A 20,762-nucleotide genomic window follows, 5' to 3' on the forward strand; every position below is an offset into this window, starting at 1 on the left:
CACTAATAAATGACCTCTTACATTGAATTATGAATTAGACAATGTTGAACATATACTATATCATACTATATCATAATTTTGATGAAAATTAAAAATTTTAAAATTACAATATATACGTAATTCTTATTTATATTAATGTATAATAGCGATTTATTTTTCAAATATACAAATTAAAATTAGGTTTTATATAAACTGTGCATCGCACGGGTTCAACTGAGTTATTAAGCGAAACTATTTTGTTTTCCATATGTTCATCACAATATCATATGTTTAGGGGTTGTAATAGATTTTGTTTTTAAAGTAAAGGAAAAAACATCACTAAGAAATGACACATGTCATTCACACTATTTATTTAAACAATATGTTATTGATTGAGTTACAAATTTGATACTTAATTTGCATTTTGTGTTTATGAACTTCAATTTTCGCTATTTGAATTACATCATTACAAAAATGTTCAAAAAAAAAAAAAAAAAAAAAAAATTCAAAAAAGAGTATAAGAAGGAACGTGTGGCTCCTTATAGTATAAAACACATTATCCCACTCCAACCCATCGACTTACCTTATCCACAAAATCGTTCGTGGCTTAACCCACCACATATTTATCAACTTACTATTAGACGCTCAATGCCTTCGATTTATCAACACCCTTTTTCAAGCCCCATCATCTTAATCTTCAACAAATTGCATCTTTCACAACAATAGGCTCCTATGGCATCCTCCACCCTCTCATCTGCCACCCCATCTCAGGTATGTACTCTTCGATATGACAGGACACGACACAATGTTATGTTCATTACTTGTTAAAGTCTCGAAGGGTGATACTAAAAACATGTGATTAAATCCCGTCTGCATTATTGCGACTTTTTTTTACTGACCCTCTTTTTTGTGCGTTGGATGTTTAGCTATGTTCGAGCAAGAGTGGAATGTTCGCGCCATCATTGACTTTGGCGAAAGCGGGTAGAGTTAATGTTTTGATTGGAAAGGAAAGAGTAGGAGGGATGAAGCTAACATGCCAAGCTACTAGCATTCCAGCAGATGATGTGCCTGACATGAAAAAAAGAGAATTAATGAATTTGTTGTTGTTGGGTGCCATTTCTCTTCCTACTGGTTTCATGTTGGTTCCTTATGCAGGTTTCTTTGTCCCACCTGGGTAAGCTACTTCGTCTCAATTTAAAATATCGACAAAATCATGTATCAATCAGTGTTATTAATGCTTATTATTTCAGTTTAAATAAGCTTCTTATACTTATTAGAGTTATATATTACTATCATTGACCTTTTTTTTATTTGTAAATTAGTAAGTGTTACTAACATTGAGTAAGACCACCCTTCAGAATGAGTCTAGTTCATTACTATTGACTTTGTTAGTTACTCTGAAATGAACATAAGCCATTTGATATTATAATTCCTCGATTGTAAATCAAATTGATTAAAATTGAATTTGTCATCGAATTTTGGTTTAAATTTACTAAGCAATCAAAATTTATTGATATGATATGAGATGTTGTAACAAGTATATCACATACTTCATTTGTCTTCAAGATGAACTTGAATTTCCTAGGTGTGGATTTGTTAGGTGAGGCAGATATATTCAGCAAACGTGTCCTGTTTATGGTCTTTTTTCCTCAATTTGTATCTATTTTCTTGTAATAAGGGCATCTAGATGAATAAAGTTTAGTAAAAATTCATTTGTTTCATTTGATACTTTTCTTTGGGAAAATATTAAACTGTTATTGCATTCTGGTTTAATATCTGCACCTTCATGATGTCTTTGTACATTGTAGTCATTGAACATACTGATGCTATTCGAGTTTTATTCTCTAAATTTAATCTGTGAACAACAGTGGAGGAGGTGGTGCTGGTGGTACCATCGCTAAGGATGCTCTTGGCAATGATGTCGTTGCTGCTGAGTGGCTCAAGACACACGCACCAGGGGACCGGACCCTTACCCAAGGATTGAAGGTATCTCTGCCATCCTTCATAATCAGCCTTTTCTCTTGGTCTCTCTATTGCACGCTAGCTCAGTATGGATAAGTACGTAAAAAGTGAGCATAGGCAAACAATTTTCTACAAAGCAGTCTAGTTATTTGGACCGTACAAGTATATTATAATCGGTGCTTATGTGCTATACTGCTATGCATAATGGACCAGAACAGAACTGGTGTCCGTTCCTGCTGTCATTGCAGATTATATTATATTTATTGGCTTTCTCTTGGTTTAGTTTGTTATTGAGGATGTGATTCTTGATAAACAGTTTTGGGTTGTACATAGACTTTATAGCAACTATATTACTGGTTATTCAGCATGATGTTCATGTACCTAGTATGATACTGACGCTATGTTCACTTCACCTTACTTAAGATGTTTTTATTATCTGGTTTAATCAGCTCTTGAATTTTCCTAGTCTGGTCTGTTTTGAATTATCTTGATTGATCATTAATAAGTAACAATTTGTAAGTGTTAAAGTGAAGAAAACAAAACTTTAGTGAGTATCAGTCAGCTGCTGGTGGAGTTGAGTTTAATGTTACAATTTACTGATGCTGCATCAGGGAGATCCAACATACTTGGTTGTGGAGAACGACAAAACTCTTGCAACATACGGAATCAATGCTGTTTGCACACATCTTGGGTGTGTGGTTCCATGGAATGCTGCGGAGAACAAATTCATCTGTCCATGCCATGGATCCCAATACAATAACCAAGGCAGAGTTGTCCGAGGACCTGCCCCTTTGGTAAGCCCTAAATATTGTTGCACATCTCTTTCATTAGCTAGCTAACTGGAGTAGTTAGTGACCTTGGGTTTATGATGAAGTAAAGAGCTTATCATCTCCCATCTGTATATTAAAGAGAACGAGCTAAATAAACATCATCTAGTGCTCATTCTGTCATTTACTGTGCTTTGGAAGTAACTGTTTGTAGGAAAGGATGAAAGGAGTTTGTTCATTTCCTTAACAAATCTGGAGGTCATTTTGTTAAATATGTTAAGTCAAGTTGATTCCATTAATAACATCCGTGACACCTTAGAAAGAAGGTAGACTTTGTAAGTTCCCTCCCATCATAAATGATATCCAAAAGAATTCCAAAAACGACGGACATTGGTGAGGTAGGACTCCTGGAAGTTGCAAAACATTTGCTAATGAGTGATAGCTATGGTATATTAACGTAACAACTTATAAACGACTACAATCAAATAAGCCTTTTACTTTGGGAAGGATGGGTATAATTCAGTATAGTGAATTTTGACGGCAGTTGTAGATAAATCTTAAATTTCCTAATCTGTTTTGTTCTGTAATTGTGTGACAGTCGTTGGCATTGGCACATTGTGATGTTGATGATGGAAAGGTGGTGTTCGTTCCATGGACTGAAACAGATTTCAGAACTGGTGATGAACCATGGTGGTCAGCATAAGACTAGATCACATTGTCAGTCGTCGTTTTGAATTCATTGTGAAGTGGACTACATAATTCTGCATCAACAAAGATACATTGAGTACAGTAGATAGTATTGTAAACTGTGTGATGTTGAATATCTAAGGACAGCAATATTCAAGTTTTTCCCTGGCAGATACATTTCCCTGCTACTGATATAAATTGCCTATATCTTACATATTTATCGTTTGAAGCAAAGCCTTTGTTTACTACAGCTGTGCTAAAATTATCTCATTTTTAGGGTATGGATTACATATCTGGGATGCCGATTGAGGAACTACCTCCCATTCAAAAAAAAAAAAAAAAAACAGAGAGGAATTACCTCTGCTAATACAACATTGAATAATAGTAGTAGCTGAGAGTTATACAATTATATTTATTCATCCCCAAATAAAAACCCCAGTTCTCGTTCACATAAATACAAATTTAGGACTCTTTCCTCTGTTCTCTCTCTAAAACCCTAGCCTCCATTGTTGAATTTTGAAGGGGGTTACATCGGATTTACCGGTGGAAAGCCTCAATCGTTGTTTCTTTTGTGCCTTTTCTCTTGCTTTAGGTTTATAATAGTTATTCCTCTTTTAAGAGGAATATTTCTCCCTCGAAAGACAGGGTTTTTCTTCCTCTTTAGGAGGATTTGGCTCCTTCGAAAGACCGGGTTTTTTTTCTCTCTTTTGAGGGAGGATTTGCTTTTTTATTTCATGGATTGCTATAGAGTTGTTCATGGGTAAAATTTTGTGCGAGATTGAAAAAGAGATTAATATTTCGACAACAATCGAACGAATCAGACGAAAATTTTCTGCACGGCTACAACAGATCGATAAACCCCCTCGCCGAAGAAGGCTGTAAATCATAGCGATATGAAAGAGGGTATGAAGAATGTACGATTTGCAACAACAATCGTAGCTTTGCTTACAGAATGTTTTTATTTGATTCAATTATTATGTATTTATTAGATCTAAATCTCTTTGTAGATGTCGTATGACTTATTTATGAATCAATTTTATTTCAAAAAAAAATAAAAAAATACAAATTTAGGAGAGGAAGTGCACTGGGGAATTATTAGGATCTTGCAAACAAGTGCCCTAGGTCATGTAGTTAGATAATGAGTTACTAGTATTATATTTTCTTATATGACACTCCTTCTGTTTCATAATGATCTTTCTATTAATATACTGATGCAAATCCTCCTTCATAAATATTTTAAATGTACTCACTGAAAACCTTATAAAAGTTATTTAATGGGAAGACTTTATCAAAAATGCGAGAAAAACATTAAGAAACTACTTTTTGGTTTTAGCTCTACAACACGGTCAACACCGGGATGTCAGTGGGGCGGGTCAAGTAGGAGACCCGCCCCAGTGGGGCGGGGATGGGTCTTGGTTTGACGGGTGGTGGGGCGGGGATGGGGATGAAAACCATACCCGCCATGGGTGATGGAGCGGGGGTGGATTTTAGGTTGTACCCTCCCATCCCCGCCCCGCCCCATCTGCTCCACTTTGTACCCGCCCCATCCTCACCTTATACCCACATTTATATATCTTTTAAAACAAATTTTATATTTTTATACTCTCTCCGTTTCATAATGTTAGTCTCGTATACTATTTTGGGCGTTTCAAAAAAATCTACCCATATTGAATATATTTCATTTATTATTTGATTTTTTTGGAATTAATTGATTGTTTATTGATGACATGACTTTAAGTAAGGAAATATTTACCTTAAATTATGCAATTATGACTTGTGTTTTCCTAATAAAAAATCAAAAAAGTTAAATAAGGTAAACTAATTATGAATTATGTTGTACTTTAATGTTAGATTCCAAATATATTTATTTTCTTATTTTATGTGATTAATTCCATATGGGACTAACATTATGAAATAGAGGGAGTACTATTTTATAAAATATTTATGTAACATAAAATATTAATTAAATACTTTGTAATACACTTATATTATAAACAAAAAAATGTGTAATATTTAAAATATATTTTTTTAATGTTATCTATATTAATTAGGAAAAATTAGAAATAATAAGCCCAGCTTTCATATGGTAGAATAATCCCAACTTTAAAGTATACTCGAATAATCCGGACTTTAGGGGGTGTTCTTTTTCTTCAATCCCAAATACCGGTTACCGGTTGAATGGGTTAATTTTATTATTATTTTTTGTTAAAGTGACACGTGTCACAAATTAATGGTTAAAAAAATTTAATAAAAAAACAAAAAAAAAAATCTGAAGATCCTTGAATTCGACCACCAACCATGGATGCCGGTCACCAGCCATGAAATCCGGCCAGCCAAGAAGAAATTCGGCAGCCAAGAAACCCAACCACCATCAACGAAATTCATCCACCAGCCACGAAATCTGGCCACCACTCACAAAATCCGGCCAAACGTCAACCCCTTCTCATTTTCTCTCTCCTCTCAATTTCCCAGCCACGAACGCCGGTCGGCACCTGTCACGAAACTCACTTGAAACCACTCCCTTAATCCCGAAATCACCTAAAAATCACCCCTAAATTTGCGAAACAGCCTTGAATTTGCGATTTAGGGTATCAGTGGCTGCGATACAGGGGGTTCGGCGGCTGCATTTTGGGGTTTCGTTGGCTGCAAAATTGGGGTTTCGATGATTGCGTGGGGGGAATAGGAAGGGGTTTCGGGAAGGGGGGAAACGGCGACGCAAGGGGTGGGGGATAGGCGGCAGTCCGGAGAGGGGAGAGGTGGCGGTCTGGCTATGGTGGTGGGGGAAGAGGAAGGGGACGGTGGGGGAGGGGGGTTGGCTGGTGTAGACACCTAAAAATGTCTCCCCAAAACCAAACCCGATGATGAACAACCTTTCACCGTCATTATTGGTTGGGTTGAGTATTTAATCTTGGAGTGCTTAAATCCATATTTCCATTTCATAAACCAACCCAACTTCTAGCCCATTTCCCCAAACCATAACTTATTTTCCTCTTTTCGTGTCATTAAACCCAACATAATCCATTTCGTGTTCTTTAAAATCATTCATTTCGTGTCCTTTTTATAAAAACGTTTAATCTAGTTTATTTTGGTCCATTATCTGGGTTCAATGATTGAATAGTTGGATTGAGCTTTAAAATAGCTTTCCAACGATATATTATAAGCCCAAATCCGAGTTATAACGAATAAATTATGGCCAAAATATTAAGTCGAGCCCAAACCGAACCTAAGCCCACCTTACCTACAACCCAATGATCATGTGGAGGGTCCAAATTATTTAATCCCATTCCTAAACCAATTAGATTAATTGGAAGCTTCTATAAGTTTCTAAAAGATCTTAATTATTCTTTTTGAAAAGATAAGATTAAATTGTTTGAAATTGAATAAAACTCCTTTTTTTTAAAATCCTATTTATATCCGAATTGAAAGACGTTCAAAGATAAACAGATATTATTTTCGTGAATCATATTTTTTATCCAAATTTTATATGGTTGTACAGCCCTTGAAATTATCTTTCCAATGATATATTATAATATCAATTCCGAGCTATAACGGAAAAGATATGAATTAAATGTAAAACTCTATCCAAAACTGAAACCGTCTCACTATTTCGGCTATATCTTTTGTTCTACAAAATATTTTAATCTTATTCCAATTGGGTTAGAAAGTAGACTTCAAGAGCTTTCCAACGATATCTTGTTCATCTTATTCCGATTTTTGGATCAAAAGATATATTAAAAACAAAAACCGCAAAAACTGTTGTCTATCGAGTTTTATTCCGATTTAATTCGGGTCTTATCTTAATTTTTCGACCCTTATTTTTTCTCTATAAATAGAGGTCATATCTCCCCTTTTTTCAAACATCAAGAAGATTGATCATCAAATCATTCTTTCTTCCTCTTTAGCCTAAACACTAGCCTCCCTATTCTTCCATTATTCTTCCCTTAAGCACTCCAAGGAGTTTATATACAATACCCAAAGTTCTATACTTAAACCAAGGCGTGAAAGGAATAATTAACCGAGGGTTTGGACCAAATCAAATCTATATTTATTTAATTTAATTTTTATTTGATTTAAATTTTTATTGAAGTTACTAACAATTCATTTATGATGTAGCAATTTAAAGGAACGCGCAGAATGTGAGTAATTAATTAATTTAATTACTCTTATTTTATTTTCTTATTTCTAGTATCATGATTAGGGTTATTTTATATTTGATTTTACTAACGTTATTATTGTTAAATTGCTTCCAATATTAATGTTTATTCCATTGTTATTATGATCACCATATTGCGTGTTTAAAGGAAATATGTAATTGAAAATCACGCTTAATAAGATAATTGGACAACCGGTTTAGGTTCCTTTTTAATCTTGTTGTTAATTGAAGTGATCACGATATTTTAGAATTATGTGTTGCATTAATATTCAACCAGCAATTTAGCTTAATAATAGTTTGGAGCAAATTGAATCTTTGTTAGTATGCCTTTGAGATCGCAGGAATCACTTTTCACTATAAGAATCGAGTAGAGGCCAATACGGGCAAATGTGACTCCATGACTCACTTTGTACCATCATCCTCGATCCTCCTTTCGTGGTTCCGAACCATATGGAGTTAGTAATCTCATGGATTATGAATGGGGTGTAACCTTCACGGGTCAACCGTTGTTGCCTATCGTTGTCCCTTAATCGTGGTTGCCTTTTATGATCCGTGAACGGTTTACAAGTTCCTTAAAAACTTATTGGCGACTTTCTACTTTGCTTTTTCCCTAATCGTAATGTCAATTCCCACTTCATATGATTGCCAAGTATATTCACACATGCTTTAATGTAGGCTCACTTCGAACGACGCCTACAGCTGGGTTTTTCTGATTTTTTGGTTTTTTAATTTTTTAATTTTTTTTTGTTTTTTTAATTATTATTTTTTTAAAATTTTTGGACCAATCAGAGCTTGCCAAATGTCAAATGACCTGATATAGTAGGTCATTGACTTTTGTTGACCGGTTTGGGATTGAAGAAAAAGAACACCCCCTAAAGTTCGGATTATTCCAGTATAATCTAAAGTTGGGATTATTCTACCAAAATTGATGAAAGTTGGGATTATTATTTCTAATTTTTTCTATTAATTATGTAGGATTGTGTATTTGAAAGGTGGAGGTTAGGTGGGTCTTGGTGGAGATTAGGCGGGTCTTTGACGGGGATTAGGTGGGGGTGGATATCCAAGTGAAGGGTGGGGCGGGATGGTTTTGGAATTATATCCACCGGGGCGGGGATGGGGATGAATTTTAGACCCGCCGCGGGGATGGGGATTGGGATGAAAATGTTAGGTGGGGATGAGGATGGGAATGCCAACATCCGCCCCGCCCCACCCCATTGACATCCCTACCCACATGCGAGCAAACCGTTGTCCCACCCCCCCCCCCTTTCCATGTTTTCGTCCAATTCCTCTGTTTTCTCTCCTCTAATCCCCTATTTCTTTCTCTCTCCTCTGCTAAAGTTTTAGGAAAAAGTTTTTGCATGCCCTAAAATTGCAAGATTTAAACCTCTTGTGTGGATTTTCACGAGTCCATGATGTTCTTTGTGCAAGAGAAAGCCCACAGTTGCACTTTGATATCTTCCTTATAGAGGAAAAACATGTTGTAAATTACGCTTTAACAAAAAACTACATAATTTCATAACCAATTCCATTATAAACCTAATTTGCAAACTATTTCAATTACAAAGAAATTGAAGACAAAAATCGCAAACATTGATCTTACCGGGTGCGGAAAGTAGGTTAATTGAAATAAGATGGACTGAATTTGGTCAAAAATATTGAAGAGAGAAAGGAATGGGTTTGGAAGCCACGGTCTTGAGGAGAGCTCTGGAGAGAAATTGGGGATTAAAGGAGAGAGAATGAAATTGGGGATTAGAGGAGAGAGAAGGAGGAATTGGGGAGAAACGTGGAAAAAAAAAGGGAGGGACATTTTTTTTAGTAATGTGACAGTCACGTGCGAGGTCAACGTCGGAAAAAAAAGTCAATGGCCGAATTCCGATGTCAAGGATCCCCCAAAAAACAAAACAAACTTATAAGGTTTATTTAGACCACTTTAAATATATAGGTTTTTAAGACAAATAAGTGAATACATATGTCCCTTCTACACAAATTATTCTTAAAAAAAAATGAAAGTACAGTCTCACAAACCATCTAATTACAACTTTTACAAGAAGAATTTCATTCTCAAACATTAAGGAATGAATAAACCTACTTTTCCTCTAATTTTGATGCATTTTTTTTATCCTCTAAATAGTCTTCCATCCATTTTTGAAAATTATAGTTCTAGCCTTCTCTTGAATCAACTTCCAAAGGCTATCAATGTGACACTTCTGAGTCATTGAACCTCCAATTGCGCAACGTATAGCAAATTTCCCCCCTATAACTGCATGAGTCATGTAAGCTTGGCCACTCGAATTCACAACTTCTAACAATGTCTGGTTTATCACATTCAAATTCCCATCATTACTAACTTTCTTAAGTCTAAAGCAAACCAATGAAAATTTCCTAGGCACGATCAACTCAAACTGCTTATCTTTCTGAATCAAGGATTCCAAATGCTTAGCTAACTCTATATCACTACGTATATGAGCCATCAAATTATCTGAACCATAACGACGAATGACTATCCAAAGTTTAAGGGCTCGAAAACGACGACTTAGAGAAATCTGCTAGTCCTTGTAGTATATTACTTCATTGAGATCAGAAGCCTTATTTCTGAGGATTTCAGAGTTAGTAAAAAGAGAATCGACGAGTAACTTGGGGTTCCTAAGCCATAAACAAGTGCAATCCATATTGGTTAAGAGCCATTTGTGTGGGTTCATGCTAATTGAATCAGCAAATTCCACTCCATTCAAATAGTGTCTATATTCTGGGCATATGCAAGCACTTCCTGTAAATTTATTCAGAAAATATGTTATACATGTCTAACCTAAATTATGATAATATGATGATTATATACATGTCTAAATCAAAAATATGATAATATTATTATATATGTCTAAACCTAAATTATGATAGTATGATTATACTGTCAGGGTTGGACAAGATCGAGGGGTGGATTGAGAATCGAACCCAAGTCACTCTTGGGAGAGATGGAGGGACATCCACTCCATGATCCTCCCAGGATTGGTTTATATGTATGTCTAAAGTCAAAATACGCGCGATAATATGATTTATACATGTTACATGTCTAATCCAAATTTACGATAATATGATTATACATGTCTAAACGCAACCCAATTTACGATAATATGATTATACATGTCTAAACCAAATTTACGATGTATAATTGAGTAATTTATATGTGTATACAAAGTGGATGCAAGTCTGTGTTTGTCACTAAGTGTTCAGCCGAAATTTATGACTTGTTTCTTTATTTGATAAGAAAAGTACACTAGAAGTTGGGAAAATCTTTTCTCAAGACTGTAATGAATGTATGCATTTGCTAAATTGTACGTATATTGCTTCACATCCACCCAATTTATGGCCACCAGAGTTTTTTTTTTTTTTGGTAGAAATAGAACTGCATTAAAGGGTTAACATAGTAACAAGTTTACAAACTTTAGGCCTTACTATAGGCCACCATACAGTTATCACCACCATTATCAAGGTGGAATCAAAAGTGGTGTACTAGCACCCAAATATTGTTCTAAGTTATGATCATATAGAAGTTTACTGCCAAAAGATACACTACTGCTATTACATAATTCCACTCCAACACCAGGAGGGTTAATAAGTACACAGATCCTGAGCAGAGTGCTGAAGTTCCATTCCAGCCTATTTGAGGTTGTTAGATTGAGCATAGCTTGCTTGGCCACCACATCTGCTTCCCTGACTTGACCCCTGGGGCCCTTGAACAGCTTTCCCCTTGATATCCTGCTTATTTGGTCCCTACAGAATGAGTAATGGTTCCCCAATTCATCAAAAGCAATGTTAGGTTTTGTAATTCCATTGACTGCTGCCTGAGAGTCAGAGATGATGGTTACATCTTCCCAGCCTTCTATCAGAATCCATTGGACAGCAGCATGAATAGCCATAGTTTCAGCCATAAGGGCAGTTGAGGCCCATGTATTAGCTGCAATACCTTTAACCCAGTTCTGTTGCTGGTCTCTACAAATGCAAGCAAAGCTTGCAGCATTTCCCTGCCTTTTAAAAGAAGCATCAACTATTATACAAAGGCTAGAATCCACCATAACCTGATAGAGGGGATTGGTAGTAACAACAGGGGTCTGGTTTGAAGAGTTGGGACCTAGCCAGGCTATCTCAAGGGCCCAAGACTTGGCAGCATGGATATGATTAGAGACAGGGGTTGATTTTTTTATTGAAAACCCATTCATTCCTTCTAAGCCAAAGTCTCCAAGCAATTAAAGCAAAGGTTTGGTTCCAAGGAAGCTGAAATAGGTCATGGGGAGTGGTAATGTCCAAATTTGCACAGATCCAATCATATCCATTGGAGTGTTGGTCTGTAGTAGGGGGGGGAGATAACATTCCACATTTTCTGAGCTCTATTGCAGTCTCTAAGTACATGGCTAAGAGTTTCAGGGGTACCAAGGCAAAAGCTGCAAGATCTAGAGGTTATAATGTGCCTAGTATGGAGGTGGTCTGTAGTGGGTAACCTATTCCATAAGCCTAACCAGAGGAAGAATTTGACAGGAGGGGGAATGGCCAATTGCCATACCTTAGACAGATAATCCTTATCAGGATGGGGGTGATTATTTTGCTGAAGCCAAAGATGAAGGTAAGCAATTTTTGCATAAAAAAAGTCACCCTTACCTAAGGCAGAGAAGATCTGATCCTCACCAAAACAGGGGGGGATCATACTGTGGATATAAGAAATGACTTGGGGGGGGGGGAGAAAGGGTTCCAGAGGGGAAGGATTGAACTGACCCTTAGATAAGATATGATCAACAGTGAGAGAGTCATCATGGTCATTTAGGGGGCCTTGAACTAAACTCCTGAGATTCCCAAGCCCTGTCCAATTGTCATTCCAAAGGGAACAAATATTGCCTTTACCTATAGCCCACTGAGAAAAAGAGGTTAGCAGGTCCCACCCTTTCCCTATGTCTTGCCAAATGTGAGAGCCATTACTAAACTTGGTTGGATAAGGCCTATGGCAGTATTTTTCTTTGATTAAAGTTGCAGCCAAGTTGTTTGAATTCTGAATTTTCCAACCCAATTTAGCCATGAGGACAGTATTCTGGATGTGAGTCAACCTAAATCCCAAACCCCCCGAATCCTTAGGACAACAGATTTTTGACCAAGCCAACATAGGGGTTTTCCTCTTTTTAGAGGTAGTACCCCAGAAGAACCTACTACAAATTTGATCAATGGTAGATGCAATTTTCTTAGGAAGCATAATGGTCTGCATGGTATAGGCAGGGATTGCAGCCAGGGAAGATTTGATTAGCACTGCTCTACCAGCTTTTGATAGATTCTTAGCTTTCCAAGCATTGAGTTTGGAATTCAATTTCTTGGTGATATGACTAAGCTGGGAAGGAGTTGGCCTTTTATCAGTTAGGGGAAAACCTAGGTATATGCGAAGGTCATCACTTGCAGAAATGGAGACAGTGGAGGTGAACAGGTCTTTGATGAAAGGGGAGGCATTCTTTGAAAAATACAACTTACTCTTAGCATTATTCATGCACTGGCCAGACACATCCCAAAAGTTTGAGAGAGTAGATTGCATGCTAGCAAGGGTGCCAGGAGATGCCTCTCCAAAAAGCAAAAGGTCATCAGCAAACATGAGATGAGAGACAGGGGTATTGTGCTTTCTAAATCTAAAAGGTATCTAGGTTCCCTCCTGGCAAGCTGACTCAATAAGGAAGGAGAGGTAGTTCATGCAGATTATGAAGATGTAGGGGGATAGAGGATCCCCCTGCCTAATGCCTCTCGAAGCAGGGAAGTCAGAGGAATTGACACCATTAACCTTAACATGGAAGCTAGGATTGGATATGCAATGCATGATCAGCTGAATAGAGTCTCCATCAAAACCAGTCCTAGTAAGGCAGAAGTGAATAAAGTCCCACTCAAGTCTATCATAAGCTTTTTCTAAGTCAATTTTGATGGTGAACCAAGATTTTTGACCAGATTTCTTTTTCATGGAATGGAGAATCTCAGAAGCAGCTAGATAATTACTGTCACAACCTCTACCAGGTAAGAAGCTGCTTTGATTAGGGGAGATGATGGAGTTGAGGTGGGGCCTGATTCTTTGCACCAAGATCTTGGTTATAATCTTGTAGGAGGTATTATAGAGGCTAATGGGTCTGAACTGTTTGATGGTTTCAGGGTTTTGGATTTTGGGAATTAGAGAGATGCAAGTGTTGTTGGTTCCTGAAGGGAGGGACTTGGTGGAGAAGCACTGGTGACAAAAGCCAGCAGATCAGGCCAGTTGGTGGCCCAATGCTGCTGAAAGAAAAAGGGGTGAAAGCCATCTGGCCCAGGGGCCTTGAATTTCCCCATAGAGAAGATGGCCAAGTGTATTTTACCAATAGAGGGGGGCATAGTAATGCTGATATGAGGAGTAGGGCTTTGAAGATCAGGGATAATACACCCCTGGCTTGAAAATAGGGAAGAAAAGAAGGAGGAAATATGATCAGACAGCTGATGCTCAGGGATATCCTCCCCCACATTGTTCCTAAGATTCTGAATCTTATTTCTTCTTCTCTTAATTAGAACTGAATTGTGGAAAAAACTGGTGTTTCTATCTCCCTCATTCAACCAAGTGATTCTAGATCTAATGGCCCAAAAGGCTTGTTCCTCTTTATAGGCTCTGGAAAGGTCAGAACAAAGGGAAGACTCAAGATTATGGAGAAATTGGCTGGTAGGTTCATTTTCTAAGGCTTCCTGGGTACCTTCTAACCTTTTTAAGGTCTGTCTTATAACCTTCCTGAAGTTAGGCACATTGTCTTTAGTCCAGGTGAGGATAGAGAGGGTTATAGCAGAGAGCTTGTCACTAAGGTTGCCCTGCAGACTTGACCAGGCACTATCCACAAATAATTTGAACCCAGGATGAAAATACCAGAGAGACTCCATTTTAAACAGCTTAGGAACAGGGTTAGGGGTATGAATGGGATCAGAGGAGAGGAGGATAGGACTATGATCGGAGCTTTCCCTAGGAAGGTGAAGGACAGAGGTTTGGGGAAAAGCTTGGATCCACTCAGTGTTGATCCAAGCCCTGTCTAGCCTTTGCAAAATAGGTCTGATTCTTCTTTTATTAGACCAAGTAAATTTATTACCACAGAAACCAACATCAACTAGACCACAGGTGGACATGCATTCAACATATTTGTTAATTCTTCTCATTCTTACAGGTCTACCTCCCAATTTTTCGTTTTGAGAAGTAACCTCATTAAAGTCACCAATTACTAACCAAGGCAAGCTCATAGTACTACTAATACTAATCAAGTCAGACCAAGTATCACAACGAGATTTGAATTTAGTGCTAGCATAAATTGCAGAAAGAAAAAAGGAGAAATCAGATACCTTTACCACACCATGGACCGCATGAATGTCCCTGCTTGCTGACTTGAAGTCGACAGAGGAAGAGTTCCAGAGTAGTAGAATACCACCAGACACTCCTTGTGGTTCAGCGAGGAAATATTTGTCAAAAGGGAGGGGTTTGATTATGTGTTCAGTGTGGGCTTTGGAAGCTTTTGTTTCAGATATGAAGAGTAGATCAGGCTTATGCTCAGCAATGATATGTTCAGCGTGGGGGATGAAGGTTCCACGCGCTATCCCTCTTGCATTCCATGCAACAATAATCATAGGTTCAGGCAGGGGTCCGTCTTGAAGGACTTCCTTCCAGAGTCTCAGGCTCGACTGGGGCCCCAGATGTAGGAATTTGTTCTGAGCTGGGCTGAACAGATGGTTTTTTGAAGTCTGGAATAGTGCCGCCATCAGAAAGTCCCCTGAATTTACATCCTGTAAACAGGTTGCTTTGATATGTAGTTGCAGAACCTCCCGTTGGATCTGAATTGTAATCATCGAGTCCGTTGTGCTTGCCATGGTCAGTTTGATTGGGTCTAAGCTCAATGTAAAGATTTTCCTCAATTGAGGGAGGATTGGAGTGGGATCTGCTAAGAAGGCCAATTGCGGGTGCAAAACCCATGGGAGGTTCTCCTTTTGCGCTATTTGCATCCACCATCGCATAAAGACTTCCAAGACGGGACAGAGAGCTTTCAGGACATGGAGATCTGGGAGGTGAGCAGGATACATGCTTCCTTCTGGTTTGGGGGCCATCATTATCTCTTGATAGGGCGGATCCACGAATTGGAGGTACAGGATGAAATGACGAATTTGGTTGTTGGTGAGTTTGAACCACTTGGAAGGGGTTTTGAGCAGAAAACCCATGTTGTTGACATTCCATTCTGGGTAGTGTGGGATTGGTGGTTCGAGGCAGAAGATGTGATCCGGGGTAATCCTGGCCACCTCCGATAGAACAGGAAGAGGAAGTGGCAGCGGAAGAGGCTGAAAGGGTAGTGTGTAGCGCGGATTTGGACGGTTGAAGTTGAGAAGACGCTGAAGCAGTCAAGGCGGCATCGACACTTCCTCCGACTCCGACTCGCTTCCGAATTGGAAGGGACAATCCCCTTCTGAAAATTGGTCGGACCCGTTTGATGATACCATTGTTTTGTAGTGGTGATTTTTGGGATTTTTTAATGGCGAAAGGGTTGTGGAAAGTAGAAGGGGTGGCTGCCGTTGCAATATTAAATTGCTCAGGTTGATATTGCGAGGTAGGGTTTTGAGAATTTTGCTTATTGACTTTGTTTGCTGGTTCAGATTCTTTCTTAGAGAATCCAATGGATGGGGTTTGATTAAAGGAATCAACGGTTGGAGATGCAATAGATCTGACGGTTAGGGAGTTTGGAATGGACGATCCAATGGATGGGGTTTTAAGAGGGTCCCTTGATTTATGTTGTTGCTCCTTAGGTTTAGGATTTGGGTTTGGATTTGGATTCGGATTCGGATTTGGGTTTGGATTTGGATTCGGGTTAGTGGGTACGGGGTCAGGATTGGGCCGGGCAATCAACTGGGTTTCTTGTTCTTTTGGGCCTTTTTTTGAAATTTGAACAGTAGAAATTTTTCCTGAATTGGAAACTTAGCGCTTTTTTGCTAATTTCCCTAAAACAGGGATCCACTCACCTTCTTCCTGCACCTCGACCTCCATGTCAAAGGATGGAATGCTGGGAGGGGGTGGCGATTGTTGTGACGGAATCGGCCCCGCCACCTTTGATTTGGCATTCAATTTTGGACATGAGGGCTTTTTATGGTCTGTTGCGCTGCAGTAAGTACAGATTGGTAACTCATCAAGATACACAATATTCTGACAATGGTTTCCAATCCAGATTGAGTACTTCTTCTCCATCTCCGAGTCTAATAGGATCAACATCTTGATTTCCTGCATTCGATTGGAGTTGAATTGAGACATATCAATTTTAATGAATTTAGCAATGGTGTTTCCAATTTTCTCGAGAACAGAGGAATTAAAGAATTCCACAGGTAATTCAGGTAAGGAGATCCAAGATGGTAGAGATTGGATCTTTGCTTCAGATGGTTTGAATCCCGGAGTCCAAGGTTGGACATGGACAAGTGATTTACCCACAAACCACGGACCACCTCCAATTATAGCTAGCTGTTCTTCCTTTGAGCGAAGCTGAAGATTATAAAAACCTTTCCCCAGAGTGAAGAATTTTGCATCAGATTTGAGGTTCCAAGATTTAGACAAAGATTGGAAAAGGAATTGGAAAGAGAAGGATTTCCCCATGGTTTTGAAGATTACGGAGTGAATCCAAGGAGATAGAATTGGGTTCAAGTCCACCCCTTGAAGAGATAGGACTAACTGGGTTGCTGAATCAACAGAAACAGGGGGTGGAACAGAGAAGTGGGATAGTACATTGGCTGGGATAGCGATAGGGGTAGGCTGGGTAACAGATTGAAGGAGGGATTTGGTGTTTGATGTTAGGGGGTGTCTGGTGGTAGCCTCCTTCTGTTGGTATTCAGGCGACCGGTCTGGTGGAACTATCACTCTTTGTTTTTCTCTCTCACTTTCTCTCTCTACCTCACTCTCTCTCATCTTCTACAAGTGTTGTCTAATGTTTATTACTTTTGCCACCAGAGTTATTGTTTATCCGTATTTTTACCATATCTTATTTAGGGTACTTATAAAACTATACTACAGTATTAAAATTTGAATATCTAAGAACATAGAAATGGAGATATTTATAGAATAAGACAAAACATGATGACCATGAAAAGTTATAAAAATGTTATACTATTATACTTTGTAATAAGTTACGCAAAAATTAATTAAATGTTACTTATATTGTAAAAGTAAACATTAAATTCTTCCAAAAAAGTTAACATTGAATTGAATTCGTGATACACAATGTAAAAAAAATGTGTGCATCTTGGTGCATAGCTACCATGTACTTTGGAAACACATAGGAGTAGCACTGTCAAAACGGTTTGACAGTTCGGATTCGGTTCGGTTTGAAATCGGTTCGGTATTAAATAAGATCGGTTTGGAATCGGTTTAAATGTTTCGCAGGTCGGTTTCAGTTCGATTTAAATAGTTATCGGTTCGATTCGGTTTCGGTTTATTCTTGAACGGTTTTAATTCGGTTCGGGTTGTAAACAGTTTGGGTAGTAAACGGTTCGGTGCAGACGGGTTGCGGTTTGTTAACGGTTCAGTGTAAACGGTTTTTATCCCGGTTCAAACAGTTTCGGGTTGGGAACGGTTTCGGGTTAGAAACAGTTTGGTTCTTTTTCGGTTCAGTTTATAACTAGTTAGGTTCTTTTTTGGTTTAGTTTATAATTGGTTCGGTTCTTTCTCGGTTTAGTTTATAACTAGTAGGTTCTTTTTCGGTTCACTTTATAACTAGTTCGGTTCTTTAATGCTCGATCAGTAGTAAACATGTGTGCATAATTAAATTTCATTTAAAACACCTTTTTACTTGATTTTAATATTCTCTTTATAGTAAGCACTTTGTAGCCGATTCGTTTATAAGCGATCCGGTTCATAAACGATTCGGTTTGCAAGCGGTTCGGTTTATATACAGTTCGGTGCAAACGGGTTGTGGGTTGTTAACGGTTCGGTGTAAACGGTTTTTATCCCGGTTCAAACGGTTTCGGGTTGAAATTAAAGCGGTTTCGGGTTAGAAACAGTTCGGTTCTCTTTCGGTTCGGTTTGATTTCAGTTCGATTTAGAACTGATTCGGTTCATTAACGGGTTCGGTTCTTATACGGTGTAACGTTATTCGGGTCGGTTCAGTTTTGGGTTCATTCACATACGGTTCGGGTTGGTTTTTGGTTTCAAAAAAACGATTTTTAATCAGTTCGGTTCTCATTTGGATCGGTTCGTTTCGGACAGTTAAACGGTTTCGATTTGAAATTTGACAGCACTACATAGGAGAATAAATGGTGATTCCACATTCATAATAGTATTTTTTGATGGTTACACTTACATTGGTATTTTATGTGTATCATTATGCATGTATTTTATACTATTAGATCATAGGATGTCTTTGTAGTAATATTATATCTCATAGTGATACAATATTTTGTGTAATTCAAATATAAAATAATCAATCTAAATTACCACGGTACCACCCCTAAATCTACAATGACCAAAATGATAATATAGAGTGCGACTAGATGCATGATGAAATATTACCTGCAAAAGCAGCATCAACATGAAGCCAAGCACCAAATTCCTTAGCTATTCGGCCAAGGCCATCGATGGGATCGACAGCACCAGATCCTGTTGCCCCAACAGAAGCGCAAACATACAAAGGTATTAGCCCTTGTGATATGTCAGCCTCAATTGTTTCCCTTAATTTAGTGGGTGATAAACCAAAGTCTCTAGAGGAATAAGTTGGAAGAACTCGAAAATTCCGAGGGGAAATTCCAACTAGTTTAGCAGATTTTTGGAACGTGAAATGGGCCTGATCTGAAGCATACACAACCAATTTTGTTATCTTTTCTTCACCATGAGTGTCCAAGGCACGATCCCTTGCGGCTGCTAGAGTGCACACTACTGCTTCACATGTACTACCTGTGGTTATATTCAACATAAATTTCTATTAAAGAAAAAAAAAATCATTGTAACAATTTCGTTAAACGTGTAAAACTTGTGCAAGTAATTTGGTATTCCTTCCGATTCATTTTTACTATCCACCTGATCATTCTGTCTCATACGAGTTACAAGATTCCAAATGTAAAGATAAAAAAAATCGGAGGGAGTATTAATTACTTATTAGTTGTTTAAACTTTAATTTATTTTTATTAATAACGGTTTATTTGGCAAGTGTTAATTGGTGCGTGCTAAATTATGTAAGAAATTATGATACTCCCTCCGTTTCATAATGTTAGTCCTTGGCATGATTTAAGAATCAAGATGCCGTCAAAAAATCCTAATAGAGTCATCCTCATTGTTTACCGGTATACCCATTGGTCGGTGCCCCTGGTGGCTGGTGGGGGTGAGGATCGAACTCTTGTTACACTAGGGGAAGATTGAGGGACTAACCATCTCTCATTCTCTCCACTCCTTGATCCTTAATGATATTTAATATTTAATTAAGAAAGTTTAACATTCAAACTTCAACAACTATATAATGTACGTACCATGCATGACACCACCACCTCCACTAGAGAAAAGAAATTGTTGAGGAAGGTTAAGCAATTTTCCCATCCAATCCAAAATAATGGCTTCAAGTTCAGTGGCAGCTGGCGACGCTATCCAATTAAAGCCGACGACATTAAGTCCCGAACAAAGTATTTCTCCTAGCAAAGCAGCATTGCTTGCATTTGCAGGGTAATATGCAAAGAAGTTAGGACTTTGCCAATGAGTTAAGCCAGGTATAATTTTTGTATCAACATCTTCAAGAATGTGCTCGAGTAACTCCGGCGAAGAGGGGGCAGTTTGAGGAATGATCTCTTGAAGGTAACCTGGTTGAACTTCGGATCGAACCGGGTATTTGTGTACGTTTTCATAATAGTGGGATAAATAATTTATAGCTTGAGATGCATCATTTTGTAAAGTTTCAGTGTTTAGTGGGTTGAAATTCATGGCGTAATAATTGAGCTTGATTTATTTTTAATATGTATGATTGTATGAATTGTGAAGCAATGAGTTAGTTGTTACTGATGAATAAAATGGAGTTTGTTTCTTCAATTTATAGAGGTTTGTAAATTGTGTTTAACAGTGTACGTTATCGCATTGATTGCCACACAATTTTGTGTACGTACCAATACATTACTTACTCCATTCACTTGCCAATAACAATAACACATAGTGTCGTCTCAAACGGAGCGTGGAGCAAAAAAAAGGCCCCAAACTA

The 20,762-nt window shown here is 38.0% G+C and overlaps 2 protein-coding genes across 2 annotated transcripts; one reads left to right on the forward strand and one right to left on the reverse strand.

Annotated features, from left to right (window-relative positions):
• The first annotated feature begins 590 nt into the window (after positions 1-590).
• Positions 591-3,611, forward strand: LOC145558464 (cytochrome b6-f complex iron-sulfur subunit, chloroplastic-like). The gene is made up of 5 exons (XM_081619714.1): positions 591-750; positions 906-1,153; positions 1,848-1,965; positions 2,553-2,735; positions 3,307-3,611. The coding sequence occupies exons 1-5, from the start codon at positions 712-714 to the stop codon at positions 3,409-3,411; spliced, it is 693 nt and encodes a 230-aa protein (XP_081475840.1). The 5' UTR covers positions 591-711; the 3' UTR covers positions 3,412-3,611.
• Positions 3,612-9,446: 5,835 nt separating this feature from the next.
• LOC145559633 (phenylacetaldehyde synthase-like) lies at positions 9,447-20,525 on the reverse strand. Its single transcript, XM_081621028.1, has 3 exons — positions 20,047-20,525; positions 19,097-19,477; positions 9,447-10,315 (listed from the first exon to the last, which is right to left on the reverse strand). The coding sequence occupies exons 1-3, from the start codon at positions 20,489-20,491 to the stop codon at positions 10,095-10,097; spliced, it is 1,047 nt and encodes a 348-aa protein (XP_081477154.1). The 5' UTR covers positions 20,492-20,525; the 3' UTR covers positions 9,447-10,094.
• Positions 20,526-20,762: the final 237 nt, after the last annotated feature.

This window comes from Chenopodium album, chromosome 9 (assembly GCF_948465745.1).
Source record: "Chenopodium album chromosome 9, dcCheAlbu1.1, whole genome shotgun sequence".
In the NCBI taxonomy this organism is placed as follows: domain Eukaryota; kingdom Viridiplantae; phylum Streptophyta; class Magnoliopsida; order Caryophyllales; family Amaranthaceae; genus Chenopodium; species Chenopodium album.

Excerpts from the sequence above, each read along its gene's own strand:
- LOC145558464 (XM_081619714.1), top strand. The coding sequence starts at position 712 with ATGGCATCCTCCACCCTCTCATCTGCCACCCCATCTCAG. Across the intron at positions 1,154-1,847 it reads GGTTTCTTTGTCCCACCTGG|TGGAGGAGGTGGTGCTGGTG; the intron begins GTAAGCTACTTC and ends TGTGAACAACAG. Across the intron at positions 2,736-3,306 it reads TCCGAGGACCTGCCCCTTTG|TCGTTGGCATTGGCACATTG; the intron begins GTAAGCCCTAAA and ends ATTGTGTGACAG.
- LOC145559633 (XM_081621028.1), bottom strand. The coding sequence starts at position 20,491 with ATGAATTTCAACCCACTAAACACTGAAACTTTACAAAATGATGCATCT. Across the intron at positions 19,478-20,046 it reads AGGTGGTGGTGTCATGCATG|GTAGTACATGTGAAGCAGTA; the intron begins GTACGTACATTA and ends ATATAACCACAG. Across the intron at positions 10,316-19,096 it reads TGTTGATGCTGCTTTTGCAG|GAAGTGCTTGCATATGCCCA; the intron begins GTAATATTTCAT and ends ATAAATTTACAG.